Raw genomic sequence first — 25,609 nt, 5'->3', positions numbered from 1 at the left:
CCCCCTCTTTGGACAGGTGATGCACACGCTACAGAACCCCTAACCCTGTCAGCAGGGTTGCTGTACCTTGCCGCAATATCTACTGAGACGCAGGAGCGTCTCATTGCAGGTGCGTCTGAGATGCTCCTTCCTCTCAAAAAGATGGAGCGCCTCTCCGCCGGCGCCAGCATGATCCCCTCTCCGCCAAAGAGAGGGGATCATGCTGGCACCGGCGGTGTGAGAGAGGCGCTGACTAGGCTTGCCGGGACAGAGATGCAGTTCCCGACAACACTTGTGTAGTTTAATAACGTAGCTTAGGCTGCTGCCGTGAAATTACACAAGTAAGGCAGCTGTTGGGCTACGCTAATAGCGTAGCTTCAAACGTTAGCGTAAGCTGCCACCGTGAAACTACACAAGTACCGATTTTTATAAATATATTTTATTTATAGGCACTTTAAATTTAGTGATCTATGCAAGTTTTCAAGGTTGGGGCAGTAACCTGTATATTTACTTACAGGGTCTTTGGTACAAGGCAGTGACACCGCTTCCAAACAGTGTACTGGAACTCAGTGTGGTAAGAAACGTTTTGACTAAAGGCCCAATGTCTGTATACAATTCTAACATTGCTATTGCTGTTGTGTGTAAAAATAATTAGGTGGGCATGAGGAATGTCACAAAAAAATATTTTGAATTCTTTAGGAGAAACACAATTTTGGCAGCATTATTAGACAATTGGGAAACTGGTTTGTCCGGGAGAATTCCAGCTACAGTACTCGTGGAACATTTAATGGCTCTAATTGAATGTTTCCTGACAAAATGTTATCTTGTAATTGCTAATTATTGGTACCTGTATTTTTAGAATGAAAACATGTTATCTGTACATTTCTTTATATGTTGGACTTTGTTTATGACAAACCAAATATACTTTTGTCTTAGTACTTACGCTATACAGGAGCATCAGAAAGTATACTCAAATGGCACAATCAAGTATACTCAAACACATGCTGTAAACTTTACCATGCTGCTTTTAATACAGAAGAGTATCTTCTATATGTATTAAAAAGCATTACTGCCTCACAGCACTGAGGTCATGGGTTAGATTCCCACCATGGCTCTAACTGTGCAGAGTTTGTATATTCTCCCCGTACTTGCGTGGGTTTCCTCTGGGTGCTCCGGTTTCCTCCCATAATTCAAAAATATACTGGTAGGCTAATTGGCTACCAACAAGAATTAACCCTAGAATGTCTGTCTGTCTGTATACACGTGGTAGGGAAGATAGATTGCAAGCTCCACTGGGGCACAGTTAATAAATAAATAATGTATTGTACAATAAACACATACTGGATAAGAACAATGATTGCAATATCAAAATTGTACGTCTAACAGGTTGTTAACTGTATAGGGTATCAGAGAAGTAAAGTACATGGCGACCTGAATAATGCTCGCTAGTACAAATAATTATTCATGTTACCTCATACTTTCCCACTTCTCTGATCTGCTCTCCTGGAGATCCAGGGAATGTTAGATCCAGGCAGGAGGGACGGGAATGGTGCTGTCTATTGTGCTGTGAAGCAGCATTGCATTGTGTTATGCTGGACTGAGATGGTGGGATTCATAGTCCTATTGTGTCATCTCCGCCGACTTGGCTGGAAAGTGCAGGATGTGTTTAGTATTGTCCTCTATCCAGGGAGCTGGTAGAAGTACATTAAGGTGGTAATTTTAATCTACGCGCGATAATGTGAGTTCGTCCCCGCCCCAATGTTTTTGGGATTGTGCATGCGCATTGTCTATTATGCACATGTGTAGCTCCCCTTTGCAAATGGCTTCACCGACTTGCAGGGGGTGGACGGCGGCAGGTACGGAAATCTCCAATGAAAACGCCTAGTGTTTCACGGGTGTTCCTATGAAAACTTTGGGTGTTCCCATGAGTATGCGGATGGCCAATGCCTGACGGGCAGGCAGCTGACTTCACAGAACGTCACCTGCCCGCCCCGTTTTCATCCCGGCGCTTGCAAATAAAAGTTTGTTTCCACTGACTCTTATTTGCAAAGGCAGGAGAAATAATTTGATGGTCAGCGATTATCGAATGGTTTCTCCTGCTGCGGAGACTTGCGAGGGGATGTGTTTTTGTTACACATCCCCTCCCATGTTAATGAGGGGAACCGGCAGACGGGCGGCTGCTCTGGTGCTCGGTAAGCTGCGATCTTCACAGCTTACTTATCCAACCAGAATCAGGCCCTACATTCCTTACATTCTTCAGTGTCACAATTATTCTGGGAGAGTAGTAAGTATGGAACTTCCATCACCAATACATTTATATTGTAGTTATATTCTGATTTCTAAGCTTTTGCAAACTATCATAGTATCTTGTGTTAACCCCTTTATGTCCTATCCTCTTTTTAGATGATGAATATGTGCCACCTTATAAGAAGCAGAAAAGCATAGAAACCCTACCAGTTAATGATCAGTTAATTCAATGCAAGAGGAAAACACGGGAATTTAATTTTGGTAAGATTGTCAGAATCCTAAGAATTAGAGTTACATGTGCTGTGAGAGATGCATACAGATGTGTCCTCTTACACCTAATGTCTGTATGCAGTGGGACACCACGTACAGCATACTAGAGACATTACACTGTGACTTTAATTCCCAGGAATTAGTTTTTAACACATACACAGTCGCAGATAAATCACCATGGAACTTGCATCGGAGCTCTTCTTACACCGATCCACACACAGATATACAAACAGCAGCGGAATTACCATTGTTTTTCCCTGTCACCCTCTGCCTCCCCTTGCCTCTCCCTTCAGCCTCTGCCTCTCCCTCTCACCCACTGCCATGTTGCATATTGTGAAATTTGGCTTGGGGTGGAGGAGGGGGCCCAAATTATATTTTTGCACCTGAGCCCACAACCTCCACCACTGTATACAAAGTTTGTTCATCATTTTGATCAGTATAAGCTGACAATGTTGTTCAGTTACTCCCAGATTTTTTATTTATGCAAATAAAATGCACATTATCAGCTAGAACGTTCTAGCATGCCGAGAAAGGCTATGCGATGCAACTTAAGCAACAGCACTATGAGGACACATATGAGGACTTCCATGTTATTAACATGGGAGTCTGAGCCATTCTCACCATAGGACATGGATTCCTACGATGTGAACCAGCCAATTTTCTACTTTATTTTTCTACACAAACTATAACTATGACCTTACTGATCTGTGCATGCTTCTGGCAAACTCGCCTGCCAGAAGCAGACCTATTTTTCTTTTGCGATTTTTAGTAATGTTTAGACCTCACCCTTACAGAAAACATTTGGATGCAACTTTTGAAGTTTTTTTTTTGGGGGTCAAAACGTACGATTTTTACCGCAAATCTGACACTATTACATATGCGCTTTTCGGTAAAGATTTTTGCGGATTTTGAACCAAAAAAAAAAAATCACATTACATCTAGAGGACGATTCTGTTTCACACCTAGTGAACTGAATTTGGCCCCTGCCCAGTTGGTGGGGGTTTGAGCATACATATTTCTGCGCATGTGCAAAGTCTGTCTGTGAACAGACTCGCGATTTACACTATCGCCGGGCCGTTCGCAGTGGGGATGGGGGTGGTGGCGGCGCTGGGACATTGAAACGCCCAGCGTGTCGTTGGGCCGGTGCCTGTTGGCTGACATCATATGACGTCAGCACTGTCTTCGTCCCGGTGGCCGCAAATAGAAGTCAGTTGAGACTGAGCTATATTTGTGAAGGCAGGGGAAATCATTAGATGGTTGGCGACCATCGAATGATTTCTCCTGCTGCAGGCACATGAAATGGTGTGTGTCTTGGCAACACATCCCCTTGCATGGTTGCGAGGGGAAATGGTGGTGGTGGGGGGGTATTTGCCAGGGCGGCATCACGGGGACTCGGTAAGCTGTGAGCTTCGCAGTTTGCTGAGTCTCAATTAGAATGACCCCCCCCAGCCCCTTGTGTCTTAAGTTCACTCCAGGGGGTTTGTTATCAGAGGATGTTTCCCTGGAGCACAGTTAGATTGTTCCTGCCAGTACATGGGATATTCACACACTAACAATGATGGAGATTTGGGGGGAGATTTCACTTTTTTTCACCTTTTTCTTTTCTGTACTCCATTCTAAATGTAAAAATTAAAATGGAAAACTAAAAAAATTAAATACAAAACAAGAAACAAAGCCATGGTAATTGCTTATTGTGTGTGTGCTAATTTTCCTTGTTTCCCTTCGAGGCCCCTCCTTCAAGCCCAGGCCCAGGTGGCTAATAGCCGCTATTTACCCCCTTGCAGCACCAGTGCTCGTTAGTGGTAACAGCTAGTTATTGTGTGAGTTCAAGTTCAGATTTTTTTTTTCTCCCCAGACAAGTGGAATGCAAGAATTACTGAGCTAAGAAAGCAGGTGGAAGAATTGTTTGAAAGAAAGTATGGTACGTTGAATAAATTGCTCTCAATTTTTTTTACTCCCTAGAAATATGATATAAAGAAGAGGACTTGTTAATAATAACAATATTGACTAGTTCATAATGTTATTTAATATTGTACTTGTCGAATGTTTTGCCTGTTGGGGATTTGTATTAATTTACCTGCAGTCCAGTCATCGTTCTCTATGCAGAACATTGATCACTGAACACACTAAGACAAAAGACACCTAATCAAAGCTTGCATAGTTGATAGGTGAGGGAATAGATGCTCTCATGAGTCAAAAATATATTAAAAACATAATTAAAATATAAGAGTTGACACTTGAAAATGTACAAAATAATGAAGAAAAGAAGAATTGTATGGAGAATATCTCTGACATCAGAGGTGAGGGGAAGTCTAGCATCTGAACAAAGGTGCCCATACATGGTGCATTTTTAGGGTGCGATGTGATGCCCACCTCCCGCTCCCATCACATTGCACAGCACATAAAGTCTGTGCAGCCTTTACTTTTAGTACTAGATTACATTGTATCTAGTACAAATGCACGCTGCTATAGCACATCGCATGCTTTTTGTACTAGATACAATGCAATCTAGTACAGAAAGTATGGAGTTCATTGCTCCGTGTATGGGCACTTTAACAAAAGTGATGTGAGGTTACACCAGATACAGAAGGGAACAATATAATCTACAGTATAAAATGTCCATAAAAGAAATGTGTAATTTATAACTTGAGACTTATACCCCTTCCACACCAGAAGCAAATTTACCGGGTTAAAGATTTTCGACCCGGGAATTTGCTGAAAAACCCGTGTTTTTTCTTTGATGTGAAAGGGTCAACACGGGTCTTAAATCCCAGCACTCCGACCCTACTTTTGACCATGATCAGAGTGCCGGGATTTAAGACCCATGTCGACCCTTCACACCAAAGAAAAACCCTGGGTTTTCAGCAAATTCTAGGGTTGAAAAGCTTTAACCCGGTAATTTGTGGGTGGTGTGAATTGAGGTCAGGCTGCACCTGGCAAAATGACGCGGCATTCAAAAATGCCAGGCAATTGCCAGGTGGCCGGTGTTAAAGGGGTATTACTTTAATGAGTCAATGGGCATCATTCTGTGGAGAAAAGAAAATAAGAGCATATTAGATCATAAATAAACCATGTTGCACTACAGATGGTGCAAATTCCTCCTAGATCCTCCTTGTGGCACTACAGGCTCTCCAAATGCAGGCCCCACCAATGCCTTTCTAAACTGAAGCATAAAAATGGAAGCTACGCAATTGCTCATTCAAATATGCATTTAGATTTCAGATCTAAATCTCTCTGCACAGTTTATATCTGCCCCACCTGCAGTGCAACAGGGTTTTACCAATGTGCTCTTTTTTGCTTTCAAAATGAATTCCACCAAAGTATTTCTTTATTTTAACATGGCAAATGTACAATGTAAGGTTATCTATGTTTGTTGGTGAACATTATGTTTTATGTATTCTTTTAAAAGCTGAAGCCATAAACGTCAGTTGTCCAGTATCCATTCCATATCACCTTTTCCAGTCAAATTCAGATGACCTGTATGTTGAAGGACTGCCAGAAGGAATCCCATTCAGGAGACCATCAACTTATGGAATTCCACGCCTTGAAAGGATACTGCTAGCACGGGAAAGGATACGATATGTCATCAAAAAGTATGTTATGTGATTTAATGTCTTTTTTAGGAGCTGATTAATTTCAGCCTACAGCAGTAGATGCCATTAATGAATTTCCTAATGCATAGTTACAAAGTAGTTAAGGCTGAAAAAAGACTTGCGTCCATCTAGTTCAACCTTGGTTTATTAGCTTAACCCTTGTTTATGTAGTGAATACTGATATTTTAAAGACAGATTGTTGTTCTTATTTGTACCCCTGGATGTTTTTTAGCCAATAAATGTTTGTCCAACCTTATTTTAGGTATAGTTGTACCCTGTCCTGATGTGATTATCGGCAGGCTGTGCATGTGCTGTGATCACACTGCGCATGTGTAAAGGTTCCTTTGCAATTGCACTCGTCGGGACTAATTCATACTTGATCGCAAAGTAAATTTTTTCTAAAATGTTCAAAACCATGTTGCATTGCAGGTGGGGTAAAGTGATAAAGGAGAGGTGGTGGAACTAATTTGTCTCTGCCACCTAACTCCCATTAGACAGAGCCAGGACCACCGGTAGGACCCCGGCTTTTCTGTTAGAAATACAGTGCAGGGACTGGGTGGAGGTTAAACTAGTTCCATCTCACCATTACGGGAGGTGGAACACCCCCCCCCCCCCCTCTCACACACACACACACACACACACACACACACACACACACACACTTGAACCCCTGAGAAATGTAATGTGCAGAGAGAGAGTTAGAAACTGTAAAGAAAGAAAATTAATTTGGTACTTGTTTCCTAGCACGGCCACAAATCTTGGCCATCGGGGGTAATTTGAGTGGCCTGCGACGCGACCGACGCGATGCCTCCGATTTTTCCATTGAAATGCATTGAAAACAGTGAAAAATCGGGTCGGCCGCGTCGTGTGCACCTAAAAATGCTTAAATGGTCCAGACGCGATGCCCCCGATTTCCCCATAGGGAACAATGTTAAATGCTTCAATTTACCCGCGATGACCACGATTTCCCATAGGAAACAATGTTAAATGGATCAATTTACCCAAATCAGCATAGGAACAATAGTAAATGGGCCAAAAACACCCCTGAACATTGAAATGTCCCCCCCAAAAGTAGTTGACGCCACCCCGCCATCAACGTGAACCCGAAGCGTGGCGAGCGCAGCAAGCCCGCGAGGGGCAGCGGTACGCGTCCTCCGACCTTTTCATGCCCTACTATCCACTAGGGCGTGGAGTGAGAATAGAATAGTGTGGCGAGCGCAGCGAGCCACCGAGCCCGAAGTGTGGCGAGCGGACGCGGATACCTTCACAGGTAAACGCGTCACTTCGCGGGCTTCCCAGGTGTCCGCGTCGCCATGGACACCTGGGAAGCCCGCGAGGGGACGCGTATAACTGTGAAGGTATCCGCGTCCCCTCGCGGGGCTCACCACGCTTCGGGCTCGGTGGCTCGCTGCGCTCGCCACACTATTCTATTCTCACTCCACGCCCTAGTGGATAGTAGGGCATGAAAAGGTCGGAGGACGCGTACCGCCGCCCCTCGCGGGCTCGCTGTGCTCGCCACGCTTCGGGTTCACGTTGATGGCGGGGTGGCGTCAACTACTTTTGGGGGGACATTTCAATGTTCAGGGGTGTTTTTGGCCCATTTACTATTGTTCCTATGATAATTTGGCTAAATTGAGCCATTTCACATTGTTTCCTTTGGGAAATCGTGGTCATCGCGGGTAAATTGAGGCATTTAACATTGTTCTCTATGGGGAAATCGCGGGCATCGCGTCTGGCCCATCGCACCCGATTTTTTAGCGGCCGCGATGGCCCCGATTTTACCCCCGATGACCGCGATTAAGATCGTTGTGGCCGTGCTAGGAAACAAGTACCATTAATTCATTTGGTGGAAAGTCCATCTTTCTCCCACCCTATATGTATAGAAATACGGAGTCCTCACTTTCAAACTTTGTGACCACATAAAAGATAATGTTTTCCACATATTGATAGGAAAATGCTACATGTCCTGAAATTCCATCTGTAAACATGAGGACGCCCAGATATGAAAGAGCCAAATTCCCTCTATCACTTATTCAGACTTCAGAAGCACTGCAAAGATTTCTTGCACACAAAGTACTGTCCAAAAGTTTCCATGCTATATGATAAAAAATATAGTACAAATACTTTGATCTCAGGCAGTACCATTTATTTTTTTATATATAAAAATGATCCCCTGTCATTTTGTTTTGGATCTGCCCAAGGTACCAACCAATCGGCTCCTATAATTTTTCAAACGCAGCCTATAACTTCAGTTTGGAGTGAATTGGTTGATACATTATCTCTCTCGGTATTATCTCTCTCTGAGCTTTACTAAATCTAGCCTTGTGGTGTGTTACAGAGTTGCCCATATCCAAACAGTAGTGAGATGTAGGAAAATACATTTTACTACATTACATAGGTGTTGCTCTTAATTGCGAAGACTACATACATCAGATGCATAATTTAGTACTTTAGAAGCTCATTAATCTGTATGTAACAATCTTGTTAAGGTTTCCTTGCTTTTTTTATAGCCTACTGTATGTCTATACTTCCTTTTTTTTTATCTTCTCTAACCTCATATGTAATTTAGACGGGATGCAGTCAATTTACCGACGGATGTTTGACCAATGGTCATTATACAACACACATTGACCAACAGTCAAATTACCAACACTGTCTAAAATCCGGCCCCCCCAAATTTTCAAAATACCAACATTTAAAACGCTGACAGTTTAACATGTTGACATGAGTTTTCGAGCAATTTTTGCCCAAACAAACTTTTTCATTTCCCAGTGGAATACAATAGTGTGCTGAGCGCAGCAAGCCATGTCAAACTACACAAAGACACAAAAAAAACCATAGAAACACATGTCGGCATGTTAAGTGTTGGTGTTTTGACCATATCGGTCAATTGAACATGTCAAAAATCAGACGCGGTCAATATACTGACATTCATTATGTCAGCATATTGACCGCGTCGGATTTTTGACTGTTGGTCAATGGGTGTCTGTATAATAACTGACGGTCAAATGTCCGTCGGGAAATCATATTGAACCCATCTAGTCAATCTACTGTGAAACACGGTTGAGTCAAACTGTATTGGTGCCCAGGTATATCCGTTGACTATGTAATGATTTATTTTAACATTCTTTATGTTTATATTACTTTAGGTGTGTATCTTAGCTGCAAATGTCTTCAATTATATTAATGTTAATATCACATTTTATAGACCTGAACTATTGAACACTACAATAGAAGCTATAACCACAGAGAAAACAAATTCAGGAGGTAATTGGACTTAATTTCTATGTCATGCTCTCATGTTTTGCATGAAATTACATCTTTATTCATCTATTTAATACTGTTATGTTCATTTTTAAAACAGTGTACAATAACATTGTAATTTCTGGATGTTCTGATCTACAGTATTTCTTGTGTTCTTATTTTCAGTGAAAGAAGAGTGGTATGCAAGAATAACAAAATTAAGAAAAATTGTTGATCAGCTGTTTAGTAAAAAGTTTGGTAAGTGTTTTTGTTTGTGCCCAAATAAGTGATATGTTTTATTCATATACAGATGAGTCCTTCTACATCTAGCCACAATAAGCCAGGCCGAGATGCCTGGTGTGAGTGAGTCACGCATACATGCCGGAAATGCATCTTAAGAGTAATGACTGGGGCGCACAAGGAAACTGTGCTGATTTAGTTTGAAATGTGACACACATATTGTGTGTGATTGAGTCTGTCTATGGAGCAGAACAAAACTTGTATTGTAAAAAAAAGATGTGGCTGCTTCATTGTATAACTTTGGGGCCAATTCAACAAGCCCCTGCGATTTTTGTGAATCTGCGTTCAGTTTAAGTGTTGACAGGGGCAGCACCGATGCGTCAGGAACATTCACGGACAGCGATGGACCAGTGCGGCGGTGGCATCGGCATCACATTATGTCATACAGAGCCACTGTGACCCCAAACACAGCTGGCCTGTGTCTGTCTGCACAGCCCGGGAGCCGGTGTTGTTCAAACACTTCACTGTGTAGGCACATTGCAGGGCAGGCCATGGAGTGCGAGGCAGGCTTCCCAACATGACCTGCAGCTTGCAAAACTACAACCTAAGCTGAATTAGGCCCTTTGTTCAGATTCAGATACTCCCATGCACACAAATTAGCCAGCAAAGTCTCCTTGTGGGTCATAGTCACATTGTCAAAAAAAAAAAAAAAGAAGCAAAAAGACAACCCACGCTAGAAGATTCTCACACACCTTGGCGCACCAAGAAGGGTTGTTCAGCATAAATGAGGCAAAGATGTATGAGGGCAATGTGTGATTGCTAGATTTTATTCTGTTTCTTCCAGCAACATTTATGTATTGAGATATTAGTGAGGTGGAAATTGATTAATGACTTAACTTTGCACTTTAATCCTTGTGCTTATACTTCGGTATATTTTAATGTCTGTTTGCAGCTGAAGCTTTGGGAAAAACAGAGCCCCTGGCTGTGCCTTACCAGAAATTTGAGGCTAACCCAACAGATATGTACGTTGAGGGTTTGCCTGACAACATCCCTTTTAGAAGTCCATCCTGGTATGGAATTCCGAGGCTGGAAAAGATTATTCAAGTTGGCAACCGGATAAAATTTGTAATTAAAAGGTAAGTGTTTTATTTGATGGTCGTTATTTACCATATTACCGGTCTCATGATATTAAGTTAATGTCTGAGGAACTCTGTGGGTTTAGACTGGAGGCTGACGAGTAGACCCGATGGGAGAGATGTGCTAAGCTTGAAAAGTGATAAAATGGAGAATGACAAACCACCAGCCAATCAGCTCCTCACTGCCATGTCACATGCTGTGTTTGAAAAATGACAAAAGCTGATTGGTTGGTGGTTTATCACTCTCCATTTTACCACTTTTCAAGGCTTATTACATCTCACCCTAAATAGTTAACCTATTGATAAGTGAAACCCTGCACCTTTCTAAGCCCTCCCCCCATCCAGGCTCAGTTTTTTATTTCTCCTACAGCATGCCTCATCATCCCCATTGTGTCAGAGCCTTTTCTCTGGCTACCCCTCTCCATTTTGGCACTGGGAAGGGTTATCTGGCACTGGGGGCTGTGCTGGCTCCCAGTTTACTCTTTGCACCATTTAAAATGTTCCTGTCATCCCAGGAGCTGCTGATTGTATTTACTCTTGCCACAACCTACCGTGGGTAGTGGGTATACGGTCGACAGTCAAAAGGTCAACATGGGTTTAAACATTTTTTTTTTTTTTAAAGATATGTGCCGACACCATCCACATCATGGATGTTCGGCATGTGTCGACATCGTGCCATACCATCCACTACGGAGGGAGAATACTATAGTGTGCCAAGCTTAGCGAGGCATGTAGCCCAAAGCATGGCGAGCACAGCAAACACTTTTTTGGTGTCCATGTCAATTGTGTCATCATTCATATTATGCATATTGCCCTTACCTTTGTCAATCTAATGATCCACAGTCGGATAGTGCAGGGTGGCCTAGAGCTGGCATGTGCAGGGCAAAGGTCCCCTTCAAGTCCATATTCCCGTTGTTTTAAGTGTGTATAATGTACTGCAGTTTGGGCCAATTACAGAGGAGTTACTGGGGGGGGGAAGGTGTTTTTTCAAATAAGCAAAGTTCATAGAGGGCATCATACTTAATTCAATTATTTTTTTCTTACAGTATATAACATTAATGAATAACCAGAGCGTGTATTATGTATGTAATTATCTCAACAGATACATTAAAAAATTATATAAAGAATGTAGTCATTAAATCCTTATCCTGGAATCAGATTTAGAGGCAGATGAAAATGCTCCAATGGAATTAGTACAGAGGTGCCTACCAGCTGCGTCTCTTCTGCCACTTTGTAACAGATCTGCCTCCCCTCATCCAGCCTGTGAATGGGCCACGTGTGTGTGTACTTGTCACAGTTCCTCCCTTGCACCCACAAAGACAGTTGTGTGGTAAATGAGTTCCGTTAGCCTTGCCTACCCGCAAAGCTGAGATTAGACTAATCTGTATGTCACATGTGTAATATAATTCCAGTGTTAGCTTCTTCTACCATGCTGTAGGACTCCCAAACTTGATCCAGTACTCACCAGAACAGGGAAATTAAATTGTGCGACATCTGCAAAAAAACATGATTACAATGACACTGGACCTCTATATGTCTGAAGAATTACATGTATTGCACTTTTTATATGACCAACTGTAGTTAATTAGTTATAGTATATGCTAATGATTCTCTCTTCATGGGATTGCACAATTGCTGTAAAACCAACCATTTAGAAAAACTCCTCTCTAGAAATACTTGCACCTGATCCACCTACCCCACTAGGCTTCCTTCCCCTCGCCAATGGCTTTTGTGGCACAAAGGGAAAAGAAAGGCTGCTTGGGATACTGCTAATTGATGTGCTGTATCTCCATTGTTTTTGTTCGAATTAAAGGGCTTACCTTGGAGTAAATGTATGAAGCAGTGATAAGGGAGGTGAAGTGAGCCAGAGGAGAAGTGGCCCATGGCAACCAATCAGCATTGAAGTAACATCTATAATTTGCATAATATAAAATTATACAGAGCAGCTTATTCGTTGCCATGGACCATTTCAGCTCTGCCTCACTTATCCCTTATCACTGCTTTATACATCTACCCCCTTATGTTTTATTTTTCTTTTGCATTTTTCTAATGAATGTATAAAATATTTTAGTTATAAGACATTACTTTTTCTCTTTACTCAACTTGTGAAAATATGGGTCTGTTAGTTACATGGGGGTTTATTCTAGTTCATTCTTTCTGACAAAATCCTTCTTAGATGGACAAAACCATGTGCACCGCAGGGGGGCAGATGTAACATGTGCAGAGAGAATTAGATTTGGGTGAGTTTTTTTTGTTTCTGTGCAGGGAAAATACTGACTGCATGATTTTACACTGCAATATAGATCTCACTTTGAAGAAAAACCCCACCCAAATCTAATTCTCTCTGCACAAGTTACATCTGCCCCAACCGCAGTGCACATGGTTTTGTCCATCTAAGAAGGATTTTGTCAGAAAGAATGAACTAGAATAACCCCCATGGTTAGTTTTGCAGTAACAGCAGATTTGGCATTTTGGACATTTTAATTGGTGCTGCCTTTCCACACATCCCTTTAGTGTTGTATATTTTCTGTTCTCTTACAGACCAGAGCTGCTAACACAGACAAATTCAGAAGCTGTTCAGAACAGAACAAATGCAGGAGGTACTTTCTCGTTCTGGTCTACTGTACGCTGTGATAACTCATTGCCATATCTTCTAAAATAACAAAATGCTTCTGTGTTGTGTCTTTGTTTTCCAGCAAAAGAAGACTGGAATGTCCGAATTACTAAATTAAGAAAACAAGTTGAGGAAATCTTTAACACAAAATTTGGTAAATGATGGTAAAATTATTATTATTGGTATTTCTACATGTAGTAGCCTGTCAGTTACTTTTTCTTTTCTTCTATTACTCTTCCAAGCGGTTCGTGCAGAAGTACTACTCCATGTACAGCCTCTACTAATTGTATTGTCTAAAAATGGCTTTGAGGCACCTGCCACACAGTTGGCACATAGGTCCCTGATTGTCAGATGTGCAATACAGTGTATTTGGAAAAGCCTAATTGGTGTTTCAGAACAATGGCACACTGCCACTGGGAGACCGGGAGTGATGGCACACTGCCACTGGGAGACCGGGAGTGATGGCACCCTGACACTGGGAGACAGGGAGTGATGGCACCCTGACACTGGGAGACCGTGAGTGATGGCACCCTGACACTGGGAGACCGGGAGTGATGGCACCCTGCCACTGGGAGACCGGGAGTGATGGCACACTGCCACTGGGAGACCGGGAGTGATGGCACCCTGACACTGGGAGACAGGGAGTGATGGCACCCTGACACTGGGAGACCGTGAGTGATGGCACACTGACACTGGGTGACCGTGAGTGATGGCACCCTGACACTGGGAGACCGGGAGTGATGGCACCCTGACACTGGGAGACCGGGAGTGATGGCACCCTGACACTGGGAGACGGGGAGTGATGGCACCCTGACACTGGGAGACGGGGAGTGATGGCACCCTGACACTGGGAGACGGGGAGTGATGGCACCCTGACACTGGGAGACGGGGAGTGATGGCACCCTGACACTGGGAGACGGGGAGTGATGGCACCCTGACACTGGGAGACGGGGAGTGATGGCACCCTGACATTGGGAGACGGGGAGTGATGGTACCCTGACACTGGGAGACGGGGAGTGATGGCACCCTGACATTGGGAGACGGGGAGTGATGGCACCCTGACATTGGGAGACGGGGAGTGATGGCACCCTGACACTGGGAGACGGGGAGTGATGGCACCCTGACACTGGGAGACGGGGAGTGATGGCACCCTGACACTGGGAGACGGGGAGTGATGGCACCCTGACACTGGGAGACGGGGAGTGATGGCACCCTGACACTGGGAGACGGGGAGTGATGGCACCCTGACACTGGGAGACGGCGAGTGATGGCACCCTGACACTGGGAGACGGCGAGTGATGGCACCCTGACACTGGGATACGGCGAGTGATGGCACCCTGACACTGGGAGACGGCGAGTGATGGCGCCCTGACACTGGGAGACGGCGAGTGATGGCACCCTGACACTGGGAGACGGGGAGTGATGGCACCCTGACACTGGGAGACGGGGAGTGATGGCACCCTGACACTGGGAGACGGGGAGTGATGGCACCCTGACACTGGGAGACGGGGAGTGATGGCACCCTGACATTGGGAGACGGGGAGTGATGGCACCCTGACACTGGGAGACGGGGAGTAATGGCAGACTGGGAGTGATGGCACCCTGACACTGGGAGATCAGGAGTGATGGCACCCTGACACTGGGAGACCAGGAGTGATATAAAGTGGAAGGAGATAACGCACCAGCTAATCAAGTTCCAACTGTCATATTTCAAACACAGCAGATTGGCTGGTGCGTTATCTCCTTCCAGTTTATCTCTTTGACAGGCTTAATACATCTGCCCCACAGTCTGACATGGCAGGTAGGAGCTGATTGGCTGGCTGTTTTATCACTCCCCATGTTATCACTTTTGAAGCTTAGTGCATTTGACCCCAGGAGTAATCGGGCACTGACATTTAGAGGCTAAGAATAATGGGACACTGATGCTTGGAGGCCATACATAATGGTACCCTGAACAATTATATAATCACACATGGAGGCCAGGAATGATGGCATAATGATAATTGGATGCCAGGATTAATGCCACATCTGCACATGTCTCACACACACTTGTATGCTAAGAATAGTGGGGCATATTTACTAAAGCTTCTAAAGATGAAAAGTGGAGGTGTTGTCCATAGCAACCAATCAGATTCTAACTATCATTTCCCTATTGTATCCTAGAATATGATAGACAAAATTGGATTGGTTGCTATGGGTAACACCTCCACTTGTCTTTTTTAGAAGCTTTAGTTAATCTAAATGCAAATAAGAATTACACACTAACATTTGGGTTTCATTGCAAAAACCTCAATGCACTAAACGCAATTAGTACTGTGACTTACTGTATTTTGTTTTTGCCAGATTCTGTTTAAATCATATGATATTATGATATTTAACTATATCCACATACATGATAAATATTTTCATACCACTGGAGTAAATATGATAACACATTTTTATCCTTATGAGTGATTAGGGGAATATACTGTATTATTCAAATATGTGCATGATTAGCATGAAAGACCTTGCTAGAAGAAATACATTTATGAATCAAATTTCTCATATACGGCGATATCCTTATATCTGGTAGAAAAAAAATCAGTTTAAAAAAAAAAAAAATGTTTTATATTGGGCTATCCAATTGGAGTTTTTTATGTACATAACTCTCAATAAGTATGGTGTTATATTTCTTAATTTACTAATGTCAATTTCTCGATTTGTATCTGTTTATGTTTCATTTTAGTCATTTACCTTTGGATGATTATAGGTTAGTTTTATTAAAGCTGGTATGATCATTATGAAACCAGCTTAATTTAAGGTTTAATTGTGCAACATACAGTGCCTCAGTGATAATGAAAAGCCTCACATGTCATTTTCAGTACATTCCAGAGTTTGGCTGTAAATATGATTAGAATAAGGCAAAGAAAATATTTTAAACGTATAAATATCATATCTGTATCACTCCTATCATCTGTATTATTGTAAGAACATTATAGTCAAAGCACACCAACAAATCGTGTGTGTGTGTGGATAACTATGCCTCTGATGCTAGCCAATGGCACACCAGCCATTTATATCACCGCACTGAGCTGATTGGAAGAACTGCTATTCTGCCCACCCTATCTGCACGTCACTGCTTCCAATACCATGTGCAGTATTATGTTAGGAATTACAGTATCTAGGAAAGTTGTTCTATATTATTGGATGACTTTCTGTAGTAGTGAACTTCTTAACTAGCAAAAGGCACATCTTAGTAATGGTGCAAACCATTCAATTACTGGCTACAGCTAAGAATGTTTTATATATTTGAATTCCCTTCCTGTATTTTAGCACAAGCCCTAGGGCTATCTGAAGCACTAAAAGTCCCTTACCCAGTGTTTGAGTCCAATCCTGAGTACCTGTATGTGGAAGGATTACCAGAAGGAATTCCATTCCGGAGCCCCACGTGGTTTGGGATTCCCCGGCTAGAAAGGATAGTAAGGGGAAGTTCCAAAATCAAGTTTGTTGTTAAGAAGTAAGTGCAACATTTATTTTTACCAAATTGGGACCAGTTTAAATTGGTGGTAGGATTTCCAGATGACTTTTCCAAAGGCTTAAGGCGATTTTGCCAGCGTATATGCTGACCGATGATGGGGAAATTCGTTGGACTGAAAAACACTGAGTGTATCCACATCATTTTAGCAATTTTCCCCGGGGTGGATGACTTACCATAGCAGCACACTATGGAAATCCGTCCACTCCATCTCTCATCTGCTGGTAATACCAGCAGATGAACGGTTGGGCCAGCGATGATGCCGGAGCTCGCATCAGCACTCTTCTCTGCCCGTACACACTGGGCAGCTTTCAAGCAAACGAGTAAACAGCTGCTTTCAGCTCAAAGTCGACTAGTGTGTATAAAAATCCATATAAAAGAATAAGAAAAGTACAATATTTACGAGGCTGGATTGAAAAGTAATGCCTCCATGGTTAGAAGTTATTTATATTTGAACACTTTTTTTTTTGTACATAATAACTCTATGTAATGCAATATTCACTTTTCAACGTAGTCCCTATCCTTTTCCACACATGTGCGTCAACACATGACGAGTCGGAGAAGAAAGCTGGTGGTTGTTGTTGACATCGGACCCGATCGGTAGCTTTTACCTCGTTGTCAGAGTTGAAGTGTTGACCCTTAAGGTGCTCTTTCATCTTTGGGAAGAGGGTAGCAGCGCCTGCAGTTCTAGGAGGTTCTGCCACACCCGTTGTACAGCCCCAACCTTGCGTCCTGCGACTTTCACCTCTTCCCAAAGATGGCGCACCTGTTCATAGGTGGTAAGACACCTTCAGTGTTCAAATAAAATGTGACCATCCTTAACGATATTTTATATATGTGTACCAATATGTGAGCAATTTTTCAGCTCGTAGTAGTGTCTTTATCTCTCAATCTATCTCCTTCCATTTTCCATGTTTCCCGTCAAATGGACACGTAGTCTTATGCGACCCAGAAAAGAGGTTTCAGGAGGAGTGTATTATTAATAATAAAGTGCATTTAATTAAAATGACTTTGTGCCAATCCACACACTGAAACTATTTGTGTGCTGTGAAATAGATATATAACGCCACCTTGTGGCTACTTCCATTTGTACTTTTTATACAAATGTGGTCACCCTGTGACAGACAAAATAATATATGCAAACAATTCACACAGGGATTAATCAAGTTTTGACAAACTTCCCATCGGGTTTCATCCATGGACCCTTAAAACGAAAAAGCTCTCACACCCAGGGGAAAGAACATATTGGGATATTGGTTTTTAAATTATGTTTATGAAAACAATATACACAGAAAGAAACAAAAACAGTAGAAAGAATGGACCCGTACAATGTATTATTGTTTATTTATTTTTTCACTACGAGGGGGTGCAGCGCTTGATTGCACTGCACACACACACACACACAATATTATTAACATGGTAAATATGAAATATAATATGTGTTCATCTCTTTCTGTGTACTGTACATAGGATTTAACAGTAGCCATTGTACAAATGCATTTTGTTACTTCAGTTTTTTAATTGAGTGTCATATTTTTATGTTATTTTTTATACATGTTTAATGTAAATACTTTGCATGTAATTAAATACTATGGGGTATTTTTTCCCCCAAAGCATGGAGAGAGATAAAATTGTGAGATATAAAGTACCAATAAAATCAGCTCGTAACTGTCATTTTTAAAACAGCCTTTAACATGGAAGGCAGAAGCTGTTTGGCTGGTACTTTATTTCTAACAATTTATCTCTTTGAGCTTTGATAAATACTTTCCTAAGAGAAGGCATAAATCACATATTTTATATCACATGTTTTAAAATTCTATTGTAAAAATTTAGAAAATAGTGAATGTGGCCATATAATGCTTAAACTCCAGTTTTCAGTTTGGTGCTTACATTTGATGGCAAAATCTTTCCTAATAGGCCTCAGCTTGTGGCACCTCATCTGCCTCCACAGCTTGTTGACAAAATAAATATTGAAGGTAAGAACTTAAATTTTTTTAATGGATCTTTATGTACATAAATATATCTCCTCACCAATGGTAGGATGCTTGAATAGAATGTGCATGAACCAAGCTATATTCTAATAGTATGACATTTAGTTCATGGTCCTGATTGGGTAAGCCATATCAGAATTTAAATTCTCTTTACTCCATTTTTATTCCACGCTTTTGCGACCCCTTGTCCCTGGCCCTCTACAGGGAGGGAAGTCCGAGTTCGGACCTGCATACCGGTTCGACCTCCGACTCAGGTCAGATGCGCATAAACCTGAGGGGACAACACACTGACCCAATTTCTTGGGAACAGGTGAAATCGTCCCAAATCGAGTTAGTGTATGGGGGCCTTTAGACTGAATGAAAAAAGGTTCCTGTAGAGTCTCCATAGGAATCTTTTAAATTCTGTCCAACTCATAAACGAATAGTATAATGCATAATACACTCTTTTAATAATAGGATAAGATTAACATGTCCATATACCATATACAGTGTGTGTGATAGATAGATAGATAGATAGATAGATAGATAGATAGATAGATAGAAGAGAGTGAGAACAGCGCCCTCTCCTGTAATATTTCAGTAAGTTTGTGGCAGGAATATAGTAGTGCTCGTACTGTATGGTGTAGTTAATTAGGCATCAAAAGGGTGTCTTTTGCATCCCTCTTGAGGTCAGGGGGCCTGTTTACATCAGTCACCTGCCACTTGCCTCTGGTCAGGCTGGTCATAGTCATCCAGTGTTGTTATGTGGATATAGAGGCAAACACTATCATGCAAATAAAACTAATGGAGTTTATATATCCTCATGTATAAGACTATCTACCACTCCTACTGCAATGCTTTGGACACTGCCAAACAAACATACTTCCAATCTCTTATCTTTTTTTTGTGCCTCCAACCCCAAGCAACTTTTTAATACATTTAAATTACTTCTATATCCTCCCTCACCCACTCCACCAGCTACCAGTGGGCAAACTGAAGCAAATCTTGTCCCTCACTACATATTTAAACCAGGGGTTGCCTACCCTCCCGTAAGTGGGTCCTGGAAATGGGGTGTTGTCCCCCGAAAGAGGGGCAACCCTCCCGGAAAGCTAGCCACAACCCCCCCCCCCCTCGGCATCAAATGACGCAAACCACGCTGTTTTAGCCCCGCCCACCACAGTGCAACGCCTTAAAAACAGCATTGCCTGTCAGGGGGCGTGGCTGAAAGTGTGATTGCTCTGGCCACACCCCCAAACAAGCAGCCACTCATGTGGCTCTGCCCACCCCCGCCCCCACCCATCCCTGAGCTGGCTACTCTCTCCTGGAAAGGGCAGCCAGGAGGTAGGTAAGTATGATTTAAACCCAAGATGACATCTAAACACTTTTTTGGGGGGGGAACCACTGGCTTAAACACTTACATTAAAATATTCCCTATACAAAGGGGAAGAGAAAATGTTGCAGATCTACCAAAGGAGAACAGGAGAAAATAGCTGGGTAGTCACATTGTCAGCAAATGTGTTGATTCTACTGAGGTGTGATGTGAAATGTTACAACCAGCAATACTTCTAAAGGTCAACATTTGTAGTATTGTAGAATACAATCTAGAGACCAAGGGAAGTTTTCATCAAAGTGTGGGGAGAGAAAATTCTGAGAGATAAATTAGCAACCAGTTAGCTGCTAACTGTGATTTTTCAAAAATAGCCTATAATATGAAGGCAGATGCTGGATTTATCTCTCACAATTGTATCTCTCCCCAAGCTTTGATAAATACCCCTTTAAATATGATATGTTATCATTCTAAACCATCATTACAACTACAGACTAACAATGTAGGAAGAGAACATTATTTGGTACTTGTGTATTATCACGGCGCCCATTAAGCAAATAACGTAGTGTCCTATTCAGCGTAGTGAGATCGCATCTCATGCAATTTGCGTGCGATGGTACTTGTTCAGTTTCACTGCACCGCGGATCACATCTCATCGCATGCAATGCGATTTAGCACACCCCCACTATCCACGTCACCCCGAAGCGTGGCGAGCCCCGAGAGGGGATGCGGAATGGGTCCTCCCGACCTGTTCATACCCCCACTATCCACGTCGGCGTGGAGTTGATTTTATAAAGTGTGGCGAGCGGCCGCATAAAACGAGACCGAAGCGTGGTGAGCGGCCACTGATTACTTAACCTGTTTTTTGCGGCCCCTTGCTGGGCTCGCTGCACTCAATGGTGTCAGGATTCCGGCTCCGGTGTTCTGACCGCCGGTTTCTTGAACATCGGGATGCAAATTACATCCTGCTACACATTATTATATTTGATTCTTTACATGATTTGTGCAGTTAATGATTAACATTTTTTATTTCAGCATTTCAGAATAATAACAATGAACAGAGTCCAGAAAATACTACAGCAGAGGTTACAGATGAAGGTAAGTCTGCCACGAAGGCACATACTATACATTTCAACACTTTTGGAGGCTCAATGGTGTGTCTTTAAAGGGTGTAGGGTGTGCTTTGATCCTTCTGAAATTAGATGGATTTCTGGAAACACACAAATTTTGAATACATACCTAAAACACGCTTGTCATGTGTGTGATTACCCAGTTCCACCTACTACTAAGCTGTAGGTGCAGATGCGGCTGAGTGGAATATGACAGCAGGTTCTGAAACATACCCAGTTACTGACAATCACTGCATGCCACTTGGGCTCGGTGGTAGGAGTTTATTGGGACATTGGAACATTTATAATCTACCCAAAAGGTGTATCTTCTTTTCTACACATCAAGGCACAATCTCATGTGCAGTGACCGCTTTTTGGGAGGGGTGGCTTAGACTTTAATGATTGGACCATTAAGGTTCATATAGGCAAAACCATGGTATTTGGTAGTGTGTATTTGGTGCTCTTTATAATGAGGTCCACAAAAGCTAGTCGTATAATCCCTGCACTGTAATAGACCGCAATCATCACTTTCCTGTTTGTTATATATAATATAATCCGGTTTGATTGGATTAACATCTAGCATCATCATTCTGTGCTTTGTTTTAGATGTGCATCAGATCCTCCTACCTAAATTAGTACATTGTAATGTTTTGTTTCCTTACAGGTTCAGACAAAACCAAAATTGTAGCACACATGGCTCAACAAACTAATGGTTCCACTGTGACTTGTAAACCTCGGGGAAGAGAGTTTTCCTTCGGTAAGAATTTTTTTTAATTTCAATGTTAAATATACATATATGTGCCCAGTGAATTTAACAAGATTTTTATATAAAGGGGATCTGTAGCTTAATTAAATAAAAGAAACTGCAATTCTGTAACACCTCTAGACCATGGGTTCTCAAACTTTTCACTCTGGGCATAATAAATAGGAGGAGGAGGAGGTGCAATGTCAACAGCAGCTGGTAGCAGGGTTGTGATTCCTCGTTATAGATAAATAAATATAGAGGTACCAGCGCTGGCTGAAACTAAAATAAAAGATAGGACGGTATTGTCTAAAAATTACAATTTATTCAATTATAATATGCAGAAATGCATTTAACAATGTGTGCTAGATACCTTTTAGAGCTACATAAATGGTCAGTAAATGTATTAACTATGAATTAAATGCTACTTTGTGAGAGTAAAATTATGTAATCATGTATTTATGAAGGACCTAGGGCCTTTCTCCAAGCAGCATTAGATAATCAATAGTAACGGGTTACTTGGCCATAATTGGAGTCAGGGCCGTTGCTAGGGTGTCCGGCGCCCTTCTGCAAACCATACATTTTGCGCCCTTTCACATTGCCATTGCAACAAGCTGCAGCCTGATTGTGGGCGCGTATGCAACATGCGATCCTATGGAGGATCTCTGGTGCATGTACTTGTATGCATACACCATCTCAGTGCAGTGTCCGCAAAATGTTGCAGGTACTAAAGGTGCCCATACACGCTGCGAGAATCGCATACGTTATGGGGTAGATCGCATCGCACGGCATGCATGCAATGTGTGTGCGATGCAATCCGAAAGCAGTACAAAAAGTATGTGCAGCACATACTTTTTGTACTGTGCGATGCAATACCCGCAGGAGCGCACATCGCATTGCACGCTGGTATTGCAGCGTGTATGGCCATCTTAAGGCACATAAAAGACTCACTGTTCTTTTGCTGTTTAACTCTTGTGCAGTCCCTCCTCTTCTATCTGCGTAGGCAGGACGCTGAGGACGCCATTACACCCCTCTCGTTACTGAGGGGGAAAGGAGGGGAGAGAAGGAGGAGATGGAAGAAGAGGGGAGGAGATAGAGGGGGCGGAGTGTTGAGGACTGGCAGTGGCACAGGCAGAGCACACTGAGAAGAGGGAAGGAAGGGGAGGCGGCACTGCTGCCTGTTCGTTATTTGATTGACAGCTGACATTCGCAGGGAGCAATGGGTAGGGGCGGATCAGGACATGTCATCCAGGCTTTCACAGATAGTGCTACATGCCTCAGCGCAAGTGTCCGTGAGGAAGAGGGTGCAGGTCTCAGGAGGAGGACAGTGTGTGCGCAGTGCAGGGAGCTGCTCAGCCTCTCCATACTGCAGCCCGCTGTCAGACAGGCACTGCAGGCTGTGTGCACTCGCGGTGCAGGGAGCTGTTCTTTATACTGCCGCCCGCCCCCTGTCAGACAGGTGCTGCGGGCAGTGTGCAGGAGGCAGTGAGGGCTGAGGCAGCTTTAGCAGAGCAGGGAGGGAGACAGCGCCTTTTCAACATGGGGCCTCCCTGCTTTGCAGGAGCTGCTGAGTGGGTAGTGCCGGCCCTGATTGGAGTCCTCAAGGTGGTTCTCCACTGTTGTTGTTATGAGCATAAGGTTCTTGTCAGGTGAAGTTTTCTGGGTAATCCAGGATAAAGGTGCCGCAAAACGATACGAGGAGTCTGGATATTAGAAAATTCTTCAACCTGACTGTTAGCAAAATGGAGTCACGACCACATGTTGAGATGATCGCGACCCACTTTGTTGTCAGGACCAACATTTTGAGAGCTGCTCTAGGCACACCCTAATTTTGGATTGAGTACATGATCTCAACAGTCATAATGCCAACTGTCAGAATAAAGACAGCGGCATCCCAACAGAATCCCAGCACTTTTTGAAAGGTAAGCTAACCCCACTGCTAAGCCTTACAACCCGCAGCCAAAACTACCCTTCCCCTTTCGAAACCTAACCCTATCCCTAGTATCCAACCGTAACACACACACAGTGCTAGCCAGTTACCTCTGCGGTATGGTATCATACAAAGTAAAACAATTACTAATTGCCATGCTAAAGGTTATATATTTCTTTCCCTCAACCACAGAAGCCTGGAATGCTAAAATAACAGACTTAAAACAAAAAGTGGAGGCACTGTTTGATGAGAAATGTGGTAAGTAACTTCATTGAATTTTCTTAATAGACTTTTTGTGTGGGTATATACATATTTAAGTAAAATCTAAAGCATACATGATTTAGACTTCAGCTTATTACTGAAATAACTGATATGTTTTTGGACAGGAAAGGTTGGACTGGAGTTGAAGATGCTTTACATTTCTCTGGTTAGCCTATTATTCTGTAAAACAGCATTCGGTCTGTTAGAATTCCCATCAGGTTAGAGTGTCAGCTCATGTATTAAGGGCCCAATTCAGAGCTGCGCGCTAGGCTGCGTATATTCGCTAAAAATATATATAATGAACACTACTCCTCATCGAGAGCTGCAAGTGACACTTTGGAATATAAAACTGTTATTTATTTAGACAAAAAAAATGTTTTTCTTGTGCGCCCGATTTTGGCTTCTGTCTCCCTATTTCTGCGTGCCGAAGGGATGTGTGTTTAAATATATCACACATACCCAGAGACACGCCGAGGGGGAGAGAGAGACGCATTTTTGCGTATATTTGCTGCCTAGTGAGAAGGTTAACGCCACCCTGTTGAACGCATGCCCCCCCCATCTCTGCCGCCTGGATCCCCTCGCTACGCTGTGAGTGGATGTGTACGCTTACACAGGACTAACTTTTTAGTTGAACAGTGATGGCCGAATTAAAGATTGGCACTGATGTCCTCCGCCCGCCCTGAGCAGGCAGGCGCAGGCCTGCGTTTGCTGGGGTCCACCCAACTTTTCTATTGGCATGCCCACCGTTTTTGTGGGCATGTCCATGAAACGCCGGGTACCCACCCTGAAACACCCCCTGCCTGTAAATCAGGCAGCGAACCCTCGGCGAGTGAAAATCTCACCGAGGGCGTTCGCTGAGGGGTGTGCACATGCGCATTATCGTCTATGTGCATGTGGAGACCCCCACCATCGGGGACGGGGATGAATTCAGAGCTGTACGAACAGGTCTGAATCTATCCCTAAGTATAATGACAAGTCATGCTTCTTCTTTGTGGAATACATTCTCCGTTTGCTTTCCTTTTTTTCCATTCAAAATGTAATTTATAAGATAAAATCAAATACTTTTTTTTTTTGTAGGTGAAGCCTTGGGTATGAAAGAACCATTCAAAGTTCCATTTGCATTATTTGAATCCTACCCAGAAGAATTCTACGTTGAAGGACTGCCCGAGGGGGTTCCATTCCGCAGACCATCTACTTTTGGCATTCCTAGACTAGAGAAAATCCTCAGAAATCGAGCAAAGATTAAATTCATTATTAAAAAGTAAGACCATAAATTCTTTGTGCATTCAACTTTAAAATTTAAATAATGTACAATATTTTTTACACTTCTTCATATAATATTTATTGTTCTTTTTATCCAGGCCTGAATTGTTTGAGGCTGCAGCCAAGGACACATCTTTACACTACCCACAAAGTAAGGGTTCCACTAATTGT

The 25,609-nt window shown here is 42.8% G+C and overlaps 1 protein-coding gene across 3 annotated transcripts in view; it reads left to right on the top strand.

Annotated features, from left to right (window-relative positions):
• GTF2I (general transcription factor IIi) overlaps positions 1-25,609 on the top strand; it is a 78,524-nt gene that overhangs the window by 37,502 nt on the left and 15,413 nt on the right. For 2 of the 3 annotated variants that reach the window (XM_083174107.1, XM_083174106.1), the window contains exons 11-26: positions 497-553; positions 2,383-2,487; positions 4,352-4,417; positions 5,906-6,089; positions 9,298-9,356; positions 9,519-9,590; positions 10,525-10,708; positions 13,250-13,308; positions 13,405-13,476; positions 16,635-16,818; positions 18,754-18,812; positions 21,169-21,231; positions 21,907-21,999; positions 24,107-24,172; positions 25,253-25,436; positions 25,537-25,589. In XM_083174107.1, coding sequence (XP_083030233.1) covers positions 497-553; positions 2,383-2,487; positions 4,352-4,417; positions 5,906-6,089; positions 9,298-9,356; positions 9,519-9,590; positions 10,525-10,708; positions 13,250-13,308; positions 13,405-13,476; positions 16,635-16,818; positions 18,754-18,812; positions 21,169-21,231; positions 21,907-21,999; positions 24,107-24,172; positions 25,253-25,436; positions 25,537-25,589 — 1,560 coding nt within the window. Of the gene's footprint in view, positions 1-496; positions 554-2,381; positions 2,488-4,351; positions 4,418-5,905; positions 6,090-9,297; positions 9,357-9,518; positions 9,591-10,524; positions 10,709-13,249; positions 13,309-13,404; positions 13,477-16,634; positions 16,819-18,753; positions 18,813-21,168; positions 21,232-21,906; positions 22,000-24,106; positions 24,173-25,252; positions 25,437-25,536; positions 25,590-25,609 lie in introns of all 3 variants that reach the window. The other variant, XM_083174108.1, reaches the window with a different exon arrangement.

The sequence above is a fragment of the Crinia signifera genome, chromosome 2 (genome assembly GCF_055691185.1).
Source record: "Crinia signifera chromosome 2, ASM5569118v1, whole genome shotgun sequence".
NCBI lineage: Eukaryota > Metazoa > Chordata > Amphibia > Anura > Myobatrachidae > Crinia > Crinia signifera.
This window is presented reverse-complemented; position numbering and strand designations above follow the sequence as displayed.